Source organism: Notamacropus eugenii, chromosome 5, assembly GCF_028372415.1.
Source record: "Notamacropus eugenii isolate mMacEug1 chromosome 5, mMacEug1.pri_v2, whole genome shotgun sequence".
NCBI classification, from domain to species: domain Eukaryota; kingdom Metazoa; phylum Chordata; class Mammalia; order Diprotodontia; family Macropodidae; genus Notamacropus; species Notamacropus eugenii.
In genome coordinates, this window is record NC_092876.1 from 125,535,505 (window position 1) to 125,550,814 (window position 15,310).

At 39.5% G+C, this 15,310-nt stretch overlaps 1 protein-coding gene across 1 annotated transcript in view; it reads left to right on the forward strand.

The window, feature by feature from the left end:
• The window catches only part of INTS4 (integrator complex subunit 4), an 86,140-nt gene that overhangs the window by 44,161 nt on the left and 26,669 nt on the right, over window positions 1–15,310 (forward strand). Inside the window, exons 13-15 of the mRNA XM_072610751.1 lie at window positions 1,791–1,906; window positions 3,466–3,599; window positions 4,877–5,034. Coding sequence (XP_072466852.1) covers window positions 1,791–1,906; window positions 3,466–3,599; window positions 4,877–5,034 — 408 coding nt within the window. The remainder of the gene's footprint in view (window positions 1–1,790; window positions 1,907–3,465; window positions 3,600–4,876; window positions 5,035–15,310) is intronic.

A 15,310-nucleotide genomic window follows, 5' to 3' on the forward strand; every position in this document is an offset into this window, starting at 1 on the left:
TGAAGGCTTGTGAGTAGAGAAGTGATATGGTTATTGCCCTAGGGATTAGAAAGATTGTTTGTCAGCTAAATGAAGGATAGATTGGAGAGAGGCTAGAGGCACAGAGACCAGTAAAAGGGTGGTTATTGTAGTCTAGATGAGAGATCTCTGAGGCCATGAGAGCTCCAGTTAGAGTTAATGGCAGGAGGAGTTGAAAGGAGAGGGCACCAGGCATGATGAAGGTTCACAGTTTTAGCACTTCATGTTTCCGATCCTTTTAGATGTAAAATGGATGTTCTACCTCTTCAGATACTCATATGAGGTTTATAAAAGGTCACAACGGCTTCATTTTTTAATTTTTTTTTAATAAAGATTTGGTGTTAAAAATTAGAGTATTGTATAAAATATAAGTTTGGAAGGTTGAAACCTAAAAATACCAAGAGAAAATGAGTCAGTGACTTTAGGATAACATTTTGGTATCTGGCTTCCTGCTGTTCTGCCTGTACTTATGCACAGAATAAAACTCATGTAGCACTTGATCTGAGTCTGTTTAGGTAAAGGTAGTCATTAAACTGAAATTTCTTAAGCACACTACCATCAAATAATACTTTTGCTAAATCTTCTGTTATTTAATTTTCATCTTTTCTTGTGAATAAAAGTGTATTGTATAAAATGAAGGAATAAGTTACATCTGAAATATGGCAGCCAGTTCTGAGTTTCATATTTTATGAGCATTGTTGACAGGTTAGAGGGCAACTGGAATTGGGAGAGAATCTTGAAACAATGACATTTGATGATCAGTTGAAGGAGCTCCCGAGATGGGTCATGATCATGATCAACGATATTTAAAGGGTTGTCATTTTGCAGGGTGAGGACTAGGTTTATTCTGCTTGGCCCTAGAGGAATTAAGTAGGTATAAATTACAAGAAGGTGACTTTTGGCTTATTGTAAGAAAGAACTTCCTTATAGAGTTACCCATTGGAGAAGTGAGCTACTTAAGGAGGTATCGTGGGTGCTCCATGTTAACAAGGGTTGGCTGACTCCTGTCAAGAATACTGTTGTACGAAGGATTTAGGTGAGGGTTAAATTAAGTCACTTCTGAAAGCAGTGGTCTCTTCCGTCTCTAATAGCCTAGACTGGATAAGAGAAATACCATGGTGATGATTTCAGGTTGATTACAATTTAGGGTTTTTTGCCTCATAGCTGAGCAGACTTCACTTGTCTCCCTCTAAGCTTTAGACCATGCCAGTCCTCACTCCTGTCTGCCTTTTTGATTCTTACTTATCCTGCAGGTGCTCAAGTCCCATGACTAGTCCAACCCACACTAATAGCTAGCTCTCTCCCTTCTCTGAATACCTGTAGAATCTATTCTGTAACTGTTCCTTTGGCACTTACTACTTCATGTTAATATTATCTTTTCTCTCATTGTCGGCCATAGTCAGATTTATGACAAACCAGAATTAAAGGTTGGGGAGGATAGAATGAAAGGTATTCAAACTTGGACCAAAGAATATTAGACCTAGAGTCACAGCACCTGGTTTCAAATGTTGATTCTTTTACTGCCTATGTGTCCCTGAGCAAGTCACTTAATGGCCTCTTTATTGAACTAAATGATCCCTGTAGTGCCTTCCATCTCAGAACTGACAAATCTGCTCATCGTCTCCTTAACTAGATTGTAAACTTCTTATAGACGGGGACAGTGTTTTAGCCTTCATAGTCTCCGTTATTCCTAGGACAATTCTTAATACTCCTAACACGTGTCTGGTAAATGTTTATTGATTATAATGGAACATTATACTTGTATTTTTCAGATGTTTGAAGTTTCTGGGAGGTAGACATCCAACACTGGTGCTTCCCCTCGTCCCAGACCTCCTGAGCACACATCCATTCTTTGATACTGCTGAACCTGATATGGATGACCCAGCCTGTATCCTTTGGGCTTAGGACAAGGATTCTTGTATAGCTCTGCATGCTGTGTAAATCAGATAGTTTGTCTTTTGTTAGTTTCTTTTTCTTCAGATAAAAAATCATTTTTCATCTTCATTCCCAGGGGTTATGTAGTTTCCAACAAAAAGTATAATTTATTCTTAATAATAGTAATAATACTGATAGTATCCCGAGTGCTTTATCATTTCCTTACAATTCTGTGAAGCTGATAATGCAAGCATTAGTCCTTTTTACAGATGAGGAAATTGAGAATCCAAAAAGATTTAGCCTTGCCCATGGTCATATACCTAGTAAATGTTAGAGCTCAGATTTGAACTTGTATCTCTTGACATGAGTTTAGTATTTTTTCCCCATCTACTGTGTTGCTTCATTGAGGGTAGAAGTAGAGTAAAGTCAAGTATCCACTTGCATGTTAAACAAGAGCTGTAGTAATAATATGCCATCAGTAGAGCACTGGAAGTGGGCCTGCCTTGATGCATCCATAGTATCTGACTTGGTCTCTCTTGTGGCTACAAAGATGTGTTTATAAGAAGGCTGACTAGAGTGAAGGGTGCAGAACAGTGCCAATGAGCTACATAGACCCTGGACCCACCACCATCCTGATTCTGACACTTAGTACATGTGTGATCCCAGCAAGTCATTTCACTTAACAGGGCCTCAGTTTCTTCATGTGTAGAGAGGACCCATTAGACCAAAGCATCAGTGTGGACTTTAAACACAAAAATTTACTGTAATTACATAGCTCAGGGAATTTTAGATGATATTATCATAATGAGCATGATGGGTGCTTGGGACTCAACTGTACTTTGACCAGAGCTACAGGATGACTGGCCTTCCTTCAGGGGTGCCAAAATTTCAACTTTATAAAACTGCTGTCAAGGAAGACTGTGAGAATTGAAGCACAGGCTGGATGGTGACTTCTTGGGCAGAGAACTGGGCCAGCTGACCTCTGAGGGTCCTCATCAACCTGAGTAATGCTAACTAAAGGTTTTTTGTAACAGTGCCTGGCATATAGCCCAATGTGGTGAGGTGAGGTCACTGGATTGAGAGGTGGAGGACCTGACTCACTTGGGGTTCTTCTACTTAATTGTGTAGAAAATGGGGGTTGTATGGCTTGTACTCCCTCTCTTGTGGAATTATTTTGAAGAAAGAACTTTTTTTTAAAGCCTTCAGACAGTATTGAATTAAGTTGCCCTCAGTTTCCTTAACCTTCAAAATGAGAGAGCTGGATGACTAGGTCTGAAGGGCCCTTCTGCATATGTGATCTGTGATCTGATGGCAGTTGTTACTGCTAATAATATTACTTTGAGGATAGTTTAATTTACTTTGCACAGTACAGTCAAGAACTAAGAAATCTGTAGCCCCAATGTCATTTTAAAATGTATTTGTTTGATGACTAACGGGAAGCGTTACTTTCAAAGATGATGTAAAATAGGTGAGGTTTTTACCCTGCCCTGTTGATAGCGTGCTTGCCAAACTTGTCTTCACTTTACCTTTATGATGTTGAAGGATTTTTACTTAACCACGTGACTATGTCAGATATTGCTGTGTTGGTTCTTATTTTCAATGCCGCTGAAACCTGCCCCACCATGCCTGCTCTGTTCTCAGATCATACTTTTAGACACTATGCTTACCTCCGAGACAGTCTTTCTCACCTTGTTCCTGCTTTAAGAGTATGTTAAAAGTCTCCTTGGGTCAATATTGGCTTCTTTGGTTGCCTTTTAATGAAATAGGAGGAAGCAAAATCATACTTAGTCTGAGATGAAAACCAGTTTATTTTTAAAGAAAAAATGCTTTCCCTTCCCTGCACTATTCTTTATTTGATATTATGGAGGGTGAGGGAGAGGCCTGTGTATATTGATGGTATTTTAGGCTCTGAATTACATCATGGCTTATTACAGCAAAGACTTTGATTGTCCTCATCTGACCCTGTTCTTTGTATCTTATTTCAAGACTCAAAGTTATCACCCAGATAAAGTGAAAAATAAAATAAAATAATGGACCTATGAAAGTGTGATAGTAATTAGTAATATCTTTTCGTCCTAATGAAGTTGATTTCATTATTGTAGGGAGCTCCCAGGATCTAGACTTCTCCTACCCAAGCAGATCAGCAAGTCTTCTGCAGTTGTTATCTTAGAGAAATGTCTGGGGCACTGGGAGGTAGAATGAATCACTGTCCAAGGCAGGGTACTGACCTTGGTCTTCCTGACTCCAAGGCCCGCTCTCCGCCAGTCATGCTGCCTCTTCTTACATATTGCTTTTTTTAATAAACATAATAGCAATATTAAATGAGTCTCCCTAAATCTCTCCTCTGCTTCCTTGGGTCATGGAGGTGACTTCAGCCAGAAATCACAAGCTCTTGCTTTTCTTTCCAAGCTGGAAAAACTTGAAGCTGAGCCTGGTGATGGACTGTGTCATCCAAAGACCCAGTGAGCTAAATTCAGGAAGCCTGATCACTAGGTAATTTATTTTTTTTTTTGGTAATAATACTTTAAGCCATCTTCTAAGACATGGAAAGGCTGTTGATGTGAGGTACTACCAAGCTTGTAATCCATTCCTGTATTCAGTCCTTTTCTTATAGCATATGTCAGTTACTGTGGCAACAAGTGATCTTAATTTTCAGGGCATTTCCTTAAAAGACAGACAAGATTCTGGCCTCTTTTTACTTAGCTCTTCTCCTGATTTGGTTGGTAAAAGAATGGTTCCCAGAACTACACAGAAACAATAGAAAATAGTGGAATGAAGAGCAGATTTAGGCTCGGCAGACAAACTTGAGTTTATATCCTAGCTCTGCTATTTACTATCTCTTCACCTTTGGCAGGCAAATTCACTTCCCTAAGCCAGGTTTATTACCTGTAGAGCGAAAAATTTAAACTCTCAGATGATCTCTGAGGTCCTTTCTAGCTTGACTATGGAAAGTGGCATCACTCCGTTATGTTTGTTGGCTTAGTTACCAGGTAGAAAACTACTGTCATCACCTGTTTCCCCAAGCATCACACCCCACGAAGACCCTTCCCAGCAGTTTCTACAGCAAAGCCTAGAAAGAGTGTATAATCTTCAGCACCTTGATCCTCAAGGCACTCAGGAATTGCTCCAGTTTACAATCCGGTAAGGTGATTTTCTTGGAGATCTGTGACCTTGTTCTTTTAACAGTGATACATACGAGCTTCCTAACTGCAGTGTTTCAGTGTCTTGTTTTTTATTTGCTGTGCAATCTAGCCAAAACAGACTAGTCACCATTTTTGTACTGTCTTAACTCTCGCTTTCATTCTCACTGTTACCTGTACCTTACAAACACTTCTTCCCTTGCCACCTTATCTCTAGAAATCTTTGTTTAAATTTTACTGAAGTTTAAAAGTCCAATTCAAATGCCATATCCTTTACGAAGGCCTCCCTGAGCCTTCCTGGTGTCTCGTTTGGCTCTCATAAGTGCTCATTATATTCCATTCATTCTCTGTTTCCTATATATTTCTCCCCCCTTTTCCCTTCTCTCTCTGTCCCTTTCTTTCTGTTCTTTCTCTTTCTCCCTTTCCTTCTCTCTGCCCATCTGTCCCTCTCCCTTTTTCTCTTTCCTCCTCAACATTTGCCTTTCTTCTCCTCCATTCCCACCTGTATCCTTTCTGCTTAGGTTAGGCACAGCCTGTCTGGCAGAGACATTGGTATGTTTCCATGCACTGTAAATCAGATGTTTTAGTTTAGGTTTTTATGTTTTATAAATTTCTTTAAGATGAAAGATTCTGTTCTTAGAGTTGTTTATATTTTAACCAAAATAACATAGTTCATTTTTAATAATATTGATAATCATGATGTAATTTATAGTTTACAAGGTGTTTTTGTTTCAGCAATCTTAAGAGGTAAGTAGTACAGATAAGGACTGAGAAGACTTTTCCTCCTCTTCCTCCTCTTTCTCCCTGCCTACCTTACTCCCTCCTGTTTTCCCTAGTAGATTAAATGCTATTAAAGGACAGCAACCTGTAAAGTCACAGGTATGGTTTAAAAAAAAAAAAAAGGACCGTATCATAGGTGTAGCAGGCAGATGTTTTGAGTGAGTGAATTTATTAGGTTAAGTGTTTTGTTCTTATGTTCTAAGTATGAGACCATATTTTTTTTGTTCCTCGCCTTTCCCTGTCTTATCAGATCTTGGCCTGATTGATGGTTAGTGAAGACGTAGAATCTGTTAGAAAGAAGCTCTTTGCAGTTTGACTCCTTGTCAAGGGAATTTCAATGAAAATGAAAGGAATAGAAATTTTTTTAAATAACATTCAAAAGGCAAGTGTGGTTATCAAAATTACACAGCTCATGTCAAATTTTGCTTTAATGGACAATAAAACAGTGTTTGCCATCTTTTATTTCTGTTTTTGGGGGATCACTTCTCTTGCCCTCAAGGATTCCTGGTACCAGCTATTATTTTGTTAATGTAATGGAATTTAAAATTCGATAATTTAGTCTGTTCCTTTTTTTTTTTTTTTTAACTCTCCTTGCTCTACAATTAATCAGATATTTCTGCTGTGTCTTTTATGTCCAAGGCCCAGCGTGAGACGATACAGAGAAGTATACAGTTCGATTTTTAACCTTCCAAAGCCTTTGCTGACAAGTGTGAAATTGGACGGATTAGTCATATGAAGAATAATGGAATTAAAAATTGGGAGAGTTAGAAGGACCTTTGAAATTCATTCATTTAACATTTATTAAACACTGTGCCAGATGTCATAATAGGCCCCAGAAAAATACAAAAATAATAGGCATAAAGCACACCGTCTAACCAAATATCAGCTATGAGACCATCTAATCTGACCCTCTCATTAGCTCTTTTTTCATACTTTTTATTATAAATGAAGCTTAAAAAACATAAATATGTTTAAACTTGTTTTCAGTAAAAGCGTTTTAGTGAACTGATAACAGCAAAGATCTCTCCATTATTCCATCTTCTTTCATTTCAGTAAAAATTCAACAGACATTTATTCAGTGTCTGTGTAGAGAACTGTGGAGGATACTAAGTTTAAGTAAAACTCACTGCTCTTGATGGAGTTTATAATCTAATCAGAGAGTATAACGTTTCTAGATGGTGCCAAACAACATAAAAGAAGGGCAGACACAGGGTACTTGGGGAGGTGGAAGGAGGGTCAAGAAAGGCTTCCTGAAGTAGGTCACTTTGGAGTGAAGGGAATGAATTCAGTAAGCTGAGGAAGGGATGGAGAATATTGGAGCCAGGGCAGGAGCAGGTGCTCACTGGTAGAGCTAAATTGATTTCCTCTTGCTGTAGGATGTGGTATGGACCAGGAGTCAGAGAGCTATGAGCTAACTTCCCTGACTTCCACAAAGCCCGCCTGGACTGGGTGGAGACCCAGGGCCATTGGGGTAACACTGCCTCCAGGTAGATTGATATCGGACCTTTGGGGCAAGAGACTTTGATGGGAGCTTCTGCTGCCTCAGAGAACCTCCTCGGTGACTTCTTTTAAACCTTCTTATGGCCTTCATTTGTTTTTATTCTCTGAACTGTTTCTGAACTGCCTTGAAAAATGTTCCTACCTGAAGACACCGGAATACAATTTTAGCAAAGGGATTGTTTATTTAAATCCTTTTGCTCTATGTGGTCCATTGTACCAGATGCAGGAGAGGGCCCCCAACAGAAAGGAAGGAGAGAATGGATAGCAATTACAAGAAAATTTTAGGAACAATAAAGCAAAGAGGTGCTCTCTCAGATTCAGTGAAAATATAGATCAAGAAAGCAGTCAGTGTCCATTTTCTTAGCTGCGCTGGAATAAAGATGATGGTTCTTTTCATCCTCTGAGTAAGGGGCAGTGTGACACAGCAGGGGGACATGTATTGGCTCACTGACGCTGACCCTTAACTAGCCAAGCGCTCTCTGAAACCCCCGTGAGTTTCTAGAGCCAGACCTGACATGGAGGGCAGCAGAAACCTAGGTGACCTAAGGTGCTTAAAAGAGACAGCAGCTTACGGTGCTTTGAGGCTGCATGAAGTCTCATGATGAGATCACAAAATAGACTGGCTTGTATTTCAGTATTGCTTTATGATTTACAGAGTCCTTTCTTCACAACTCCTCATAAGGGAGCGAGGGTGCATATGACCACCATTTAACAGCCATAGAAGCTGAAGCTTTCCCAGACTCCCACAGTAAGTGCCAGAGCCTCACTGTGTGCCACATTGGTCAGAGGACTTTTGCAGTAGTGTTCAACTGTAGGCAAAGCGTTATCATGTGTAAAACATTTATTAAGCAGTAGTGATTTGCTATGTGCTGAATGCTACACGCAAGACAATCCCTTCAAGGAAACTCACCTTCTGAAAGGGAAAGAGAGCAAATACAGAGGAATGAGTTGTGAAGCAGACGTTAGGAGGGAGGGTCTGGCAGATGGTGTTCATGTGGCAGCCTCGCTTAAAAGTGACTAGAAAGGGAGACAATGGGCCCACAAGCAGGTGGAAGCTCAGCGTTCCGAGCTTGGACCCAGGGAGAGAGATGGGTGGGGGAGGAGGCAGGCCTGTAGGCAGTGGGGTTTCAAGATGGCCAGGAAGGGGTAAACTTAGGAGTGACCTCAGACCAGGAATTCAGCTTTAGCCCAGAGAAGAAGACTAAAGGCTGATAAAGCTGTCTTCAGATATCTGGGCTGTTTTAGGGAAGATAGTGCAGGTGCATCAGAACTAGAACAAATAGGTGGAATCTACAGAGAGGGAGATTTTAGCTTAATATGAGAAAGAACCTCCTCGTTACTAGAAACTATCCAGCAGTGGAAATGACTCTTTTATCCAAGGTTGAGAGCTCCCTGTAACTGGTTCAGTTGGTTTCTAGATGACTGTCTCTCAAATAAACTGTAAGAGGGATTACTGAGTGGTTAGGATTTTAGAATAATGTTAAAATTCCCTTCCAACTTAAAGACTCTGTGATTCTGATCTAAAGAAAATAAAGTACTTCAATGGGTTTGGAAATTCCTTCCAACAGTGTATCCTGTGCATTCTCATCCATGAATTCCTCAAGGTTTGTCGCAGCAGTGTCCACTCGGGGCCTGCAGTTCTTTTCCTGCTTGTTCCTGGCATTACTCACCCCTCATCCCTCACTATTGTTTGTCCAGCCCGTTTTCTCTTTCTGCCCACATCCAATTCCTTGACAACATTTGCTCCTCGAGTTCTTCATTGATTATATTTTGCAGCTTCTGCCCATTCACCATATGCCTTTGTGTCGCCTTCTTTGTGAAGATATTGGGTCCAAAATAATTCAGTTTTGACAAACACCCAATGAGCATTTCCTCTGTACTAGATGCCAAGGAGATACCAAGACAAGCCAGCTCCTACCCTCAAGGAGCTTAGAATCTTCCTTATTGTCTTTAAGGATATGACAGGGACCCAAATAACCAGAATAAGGTAGAGTGTGATAAGTTTGTAAGAGGTCTAGATGAAATTCCACAATTCTCATGTGAGAAGCCCTAATTAAGTTAAACCTTTTTTAAAAAATAAAAACCTAATAATAGATTCTTATGTGTACCATCTCCTTTCATTTTGGTAGCAACAGCTATGTATTTTAAGCTAGAACCTGATATGAGGCCTGACCTTAGTGAATGAGCACATGGTTCCTTGGGTTTGGAAATTTGGCTTATACCTACCTCCTTCAGTGACTTCAACAAAGGAGAAGCAGCAATACTGTAGAGTTGGAGAAGCAGTGACTTGGGAGTTGGAAACCTGAGTTTAAGGCCCATCTCTGCCAGGAGCTATCTGTGTGATCAAACGAGTCACTTAAACTTTCTCCTCTAAAATGGGGAAGGTAATGTTGGCTCCACCTGCCTCACAGGACTGCTGTGAGCCCCTGTGAACTCGACCTCTTTGTATCACTCTAAGCTGCTCTTCTTTATCAAAGCTCATAAGTTTGATGGTGTGTGGACTGCTTGAAGGGAGATGTCTGTATTCCAGAGTGATAGATAAGTGTTATTAGAGTATGTGTTACTGCAGTAGAACTGTATCCCTTTTATAGAATCCCTGAAAGTCCTGGAACCTCAGAGCTAGAGAGGACTGAAGAAATTCCATGGGCCAGCATCATTTCCCTTGATGAACATTTTAAGTGCCTGCTACATTCAGAGCACTGCTCTGGGTGCCGAGGAAGATAAAACATTTAAGTAACAGATGGTCCCTACTCCCATGGACCTTAGATACTGGCAGGAAGCTCATTTCAACAAACATTTATTAAGCGGCTTCTGTCTTCTAGGCATTGTATTGCTTGTTAGGGTTACAAAAACAGAATGAAACAATCTCTGCTCTCAAGGAGTTTACCTTCTATTGAGGGCAGGGAAAGAACAATACTTAGGTATACAGATACAAAATATACATATGAAGTCATTTCCAGAAGGAGCTCATGGGTCTGATATGAAGGTCAGTTTGTTGCTAATAGAACAAGGGTGTGGGAGGGCATAATGAAATGGTAGGAAGGGGGATGGAGATGCTGAAAGGATCCTGGCGTGGAGAGAGCAGGGAATAGTGATCAGAGTTTCCGCTTTGGCAGTCTTATTCAGAACAAGAGGTCACTAAATTGTTGCATCTTTGACAATAGCAAAAGTCTAATATATATATCTATACATATATATGTATATACACACATGGATAACGAATGAATTATAAAAGTCCAAAAATACCAACATTCATTCAACAAAATTTCCCTGTACTAGATGGTGAATATGTACAAAAAACCTAACTTGGAATTAAATGAGGAGAGAAAGACATGTATATAAATATGCTAAAAGGGAGAGTGAGATAAATGCAAAGATGGAGGTCTAGTTAAAGTGCTATGATATGTCTGAGGAGGAACAGATCCCTTCCACCTGTAGGTAATGGTCAGGAAGCCTTTATGGGGGACACGGTGCCTCAAATGGGCCTCAAAGGGAAAGGGATCTGAGGCCACATAATCCATTCCATTCAGGAATTGGTTGAACAAAGACAGAGGCAGGAGAGGGCTGGATGAAAATAGGGAACCAAGGATAAGATTAAACGTAGAGTATGTGAAAGAAAAGAGGATGAGGTAAGACTGGAAAGGTCTATTGAAGCGAGGTTGTGAAGGGATGTGAGGATCACTGCCAGGAGTTTGTGCTTTTTTCAGTAGGTGATAGGCAACCGCACTAAAGATTTTTGGACACAAGCAGCTCGGTGACCTTGTGGATAGAGCTCTAGTTCTGGAGACAGGGAGACCCAAGTTCAAATCTGGCCTCAGGTATTTATTAGCTGTGCAACCCTGGACAAGTCACTCTGCCTCCACTTCCTCAGAATTGGGGTTGTAAAATGGGGATGATGATAGCACCTACCTCCTAAGGTTGTGAGGATCAAATGAGGTGATATTTGTAAAGGACTTTGCAAACCAGAGAACATTCTAGAAATGGTAGCTGTTATAATATAGGAGTGATATGACCAGAACAATCCATTAAGAAAACTACTTAGCCAGTGTTCTGAAGGAGTGGATTAGAAAGGAAATAGACTGCAGAGAGGAGAGACCATTTAAGGGACTGTGAGAGGGGGCAGCTAGGGGGTGCAGTGTACAGAGCACTGGCCCTGAGATCAAACCTGGACTCAGGCACTTGACATTCACTAGCTGTGTTAACCCCAGTTGCCTCGCAAAAAAGAAAGACATTGTTAGAGGAGTCTAGATAGAAGGAGATGAAGACCTGAAGCAGATACTCGAAAGGCTGTCATGTGGTGTCTTCAGTGTCTGAGATTCTGTGAACGCAGTTTCTGTATATGTGTAGTTCTTCTGGGGCAGAGTGTGAAACAGATGGTATGCTTAGTTTGCTTAGAAGTGATAGGAATTTGTATAAAGTGCATCTTGTGTTTTCTTTTGGGAACGTTTTACATATCAGCTTCTGTCTGTGTGTGGTGTGGTTGTGTTCTTTGAAACAATATGCCTGCCACCCATCTTTGAAAGTCTCACTAGAGCTGTACACATTTTCTAATCTGGGAATTATTTCAGAAAATAGTGAGGTGGAAAGGAAATGTTTGTAATCTGTAATCATCTGGGAGCAGAGTTGAAAATAGCTTTTGAAAAATCACCAAAACTCTGTCCTTATTTTCATCTTTCTAACATACCTTGTTACTATGTAAACCTCTAAGTGGAATTAATAGTAAATTCAGTGTTTAGAGATTTTCAGGGACAGAAAGAGAAATATTTGCCATAAATAACATTTGGTTTAAGAATTCAATCAGCATTTAATTTTTGTGACTGGCTTTATTCATGAATTTTAACAGAAGCAAGGATGATTTTTAAAAATTAATGTATTTGATGTTATATTGTTTGTGCAACTCATCAAACATAGCAAATGTGTTCTTAAATGTTTCAAAAATATTTACACCTTCATATGGACTCAGTTCTGCTGAACGGCCTCCTATTTGGAGTAGGAATGGGAATGGGAAGGGCTATTTTTCTCTACAAGATTTCACTATAATTTCTTATAGTTCCTTCTGTCTATCTTGAAATCAGTATTAATTTTTTTCCATTTTGACTCGTTTTCATAGATACCTGATCAGTAAGTGAATAAACATTCATTGTCCTGAGCCAGATACCAGTTGATTAATTGTCAGATTCATAGAGAGTGAAAACTTCCAATCTAATTATAAGAACAAAAGACCAGTTAAATTGTAGAACATGCTGTTCTTGTAAGTGGTGCTATGAGTACAGTTGGTGTAAGATTTGCCTTTTGTATTCTTAATTTATTTTTTAACTAACAAAAATACATATACTCAACCTCCCAGCCCCCAAAATTGGGTGGGGGAGAAGCAAAACAAAATCTTTATAGCAAATATGCATATTCAAGGAAAACAAATTCCATTATTGACCATGTCCCAAAAGTATGCTTCAGTAGAGCACATTGAGTCTGTGACGTCTGTCATTAATATAATTAAAACTGTTTATTATCTCTTCTGTGATCCATACCGCCTCTTGTTTGATCAGGAAGCCTTCTCCATCCATAGATTTATAATGTAACTTTTTCCTTGCTCCTCTAATTTGTTTATAATGTCACCTTTTACATCTGAGTCATAAAAAACTTGTTGTAAGACAGAAGGTGTCAGTCTGTATCGAGTTTCTGCCTGACTTCTTCCCAGGTTACCCAGCAGTTTTTGTTGAAGAGTAAGGTCTTACTTCAAGAACTCGGGTCTTTAAATTATTCAAATATCAGGCTACTTTTTTTTATTTGCCTCTATATTTTGTTTAATTAATCTGATCCATTGATCATCCTCTCTATTTCAAATCCGTACTAAATTGTTTTGATGATTATTTCTTTGTTGTGAAGTTTGAGAGCTAGTACTGCCGAACCTCCTTCCCACTTTTTTTCCACTATTTCCCTTGATATTCCTGGCCTTTTGTTTTTTTCAGATTAATTTTATTTTTCCTTAATCTCTAATAAGCTTTCCAAACTAAATAATTCTTTGGTAGTTTCATTGGCATGGCACTGAATAAGGTAATTTTTATCATTTTTATTATATTGACATGACCTATCCATTAACAGTTAATATTTTTCTATCTTCTTATATTTATCTGCATTACTGTAAAGTATTTTGTAATTACAGTCACATAGCTCCTCTCTCTGTCTTGGCAGCTAGGTTCCCAGGTAGATTTATACATTCTGTACTCTTTCTCTTGCTGGGTCTTGTTGGTAAACATACAGAAATACTAATGATTTTATGTCCTGTAACTTTGCTGAAGTTATGAATTGTTCCATTTTTTTTATTGACTCTAGTGTTTTCTAAATCATTGTATCATTTGTAAAAAGTGATCATTTCTTCTTTGTCTGTTCTTGTTCCTCTAACTTCTTTATTCCTTTCTTGTCGCCATAGGTGGCATTTCTAGCACTATATAAAATAGTAGCAGTGATAATGGACACCTTGGCTTGACCTCTAATTTATTTCCAGTACATGTAATTCTGGCTCTTGGTTTTAGATAGGTAATATTACGCTTCCATTCATTCTTATGTTTTCTGTGCCTTTTAAAAGCAATAGGCTTTGTATATATGATCATAATATTAAGTTACGCTTACTGTTATACTTGTATTATACTTGTAAACTGCTTAGTAGGAATAAAGACTTGATCTGGTAACTCACTGACACAGAGATCTCCAGAATGAGGAGCTTCCCTCTGCCAGCACAAGTTGACAAACATGCTGCAACTTACAATCTTAGAGTTACTTGGGATTCTGAGGCTTACACAGCAAGGCTGTGTCAGAGTCAGGACTTGAATCTGGGGCTTCTTGGCTGCAAAGTCAGCTCTTGTCAAACTACCTCATTCCCATTCTAATTGAGAGGTATTGTGGAACCAAGAGAAGGATTCTGGCCTTGGAGGTGAGGAAACCTCTGTTTGAATTCTGACTCCAACCCATGCTTTTGTGGCCTTGTACAGGTCACCTGGCCGTTTTGAGCCTAGGCCTCATCACCTACAAGTCTGGGAGAAAACTGCTTCTGCTACCTACTTTACAGAATTTCTGTAAGGAAAGCTCTTGATAAATCTTAAAGTGCTGTCAGTAAGTAGTAGCTGTTGTTACTGTACAAATTTAATCCTCCTAGTCATTTTATGAAGTAAGTAGTGCAGGTATTATCATCTCCATTTTGTTAGATAAACTGAAATTCAAACAGGAAGTCACATTGGTAGTATGGCAGTGAGCTGCTTCCTAGAAAACTAGAATACAGCCTCTTATTGGGTTCTCTGTGTGTGCACATGCCTACATGTGTTTTCTTTTACAGAGCTCTCATTATTGGGTTTAGTCTACATTGGACCATTATGGTGTATAGTAAAGCCATGTCTTGAACCCCCAACTTCATCTAACTCCCAAGCCCAGGCTTCCTTTTTCTATATCATAATGTCTTTCTATGTGAACCTCTTATATTCTTCACCAAGATCAGCCCTACCTCCTTTTACTGCAGCCTTTTCCCCTCCCCCTTCCTATTTTTGTGAGCTCTGCTGGTTAGCATTTCCCTTGGTTGAATGGAAATGTGTTGCTTGTTATTGTGTCCAAATTAAAGGTGATTGAATTCATTATAAAGACTGTGACATCAGTAGGTTTCCCAGCGGTCCTCGGAGTCATGTATCGTAATGAATGACTAGCTGCCGGGCTGTTGTGCTAGCCAACCAACAAAGAGTAGCATGAATTTGGCAGGTGCCCAAGTCGAGTCAGCTGCACAACTGGTTTGGCATCTCACATGGTAGAAAATCTACACGGAGAACAAAGGAGAGCTAGGTCAAGGAAACATACTTCAAGAACAGGGACTCCACTATGAGTTAGTTAGGGTTGTTTAGGTAAAATCTAAATGACCACTTGTAGGGAGTGGTGTCAAAGGGAATTCTTCAGAGAATGGTTAGACTAATGCCTGGCTTTCACAGAAGCAGTGTTTTGGACATTTAGGTCATACA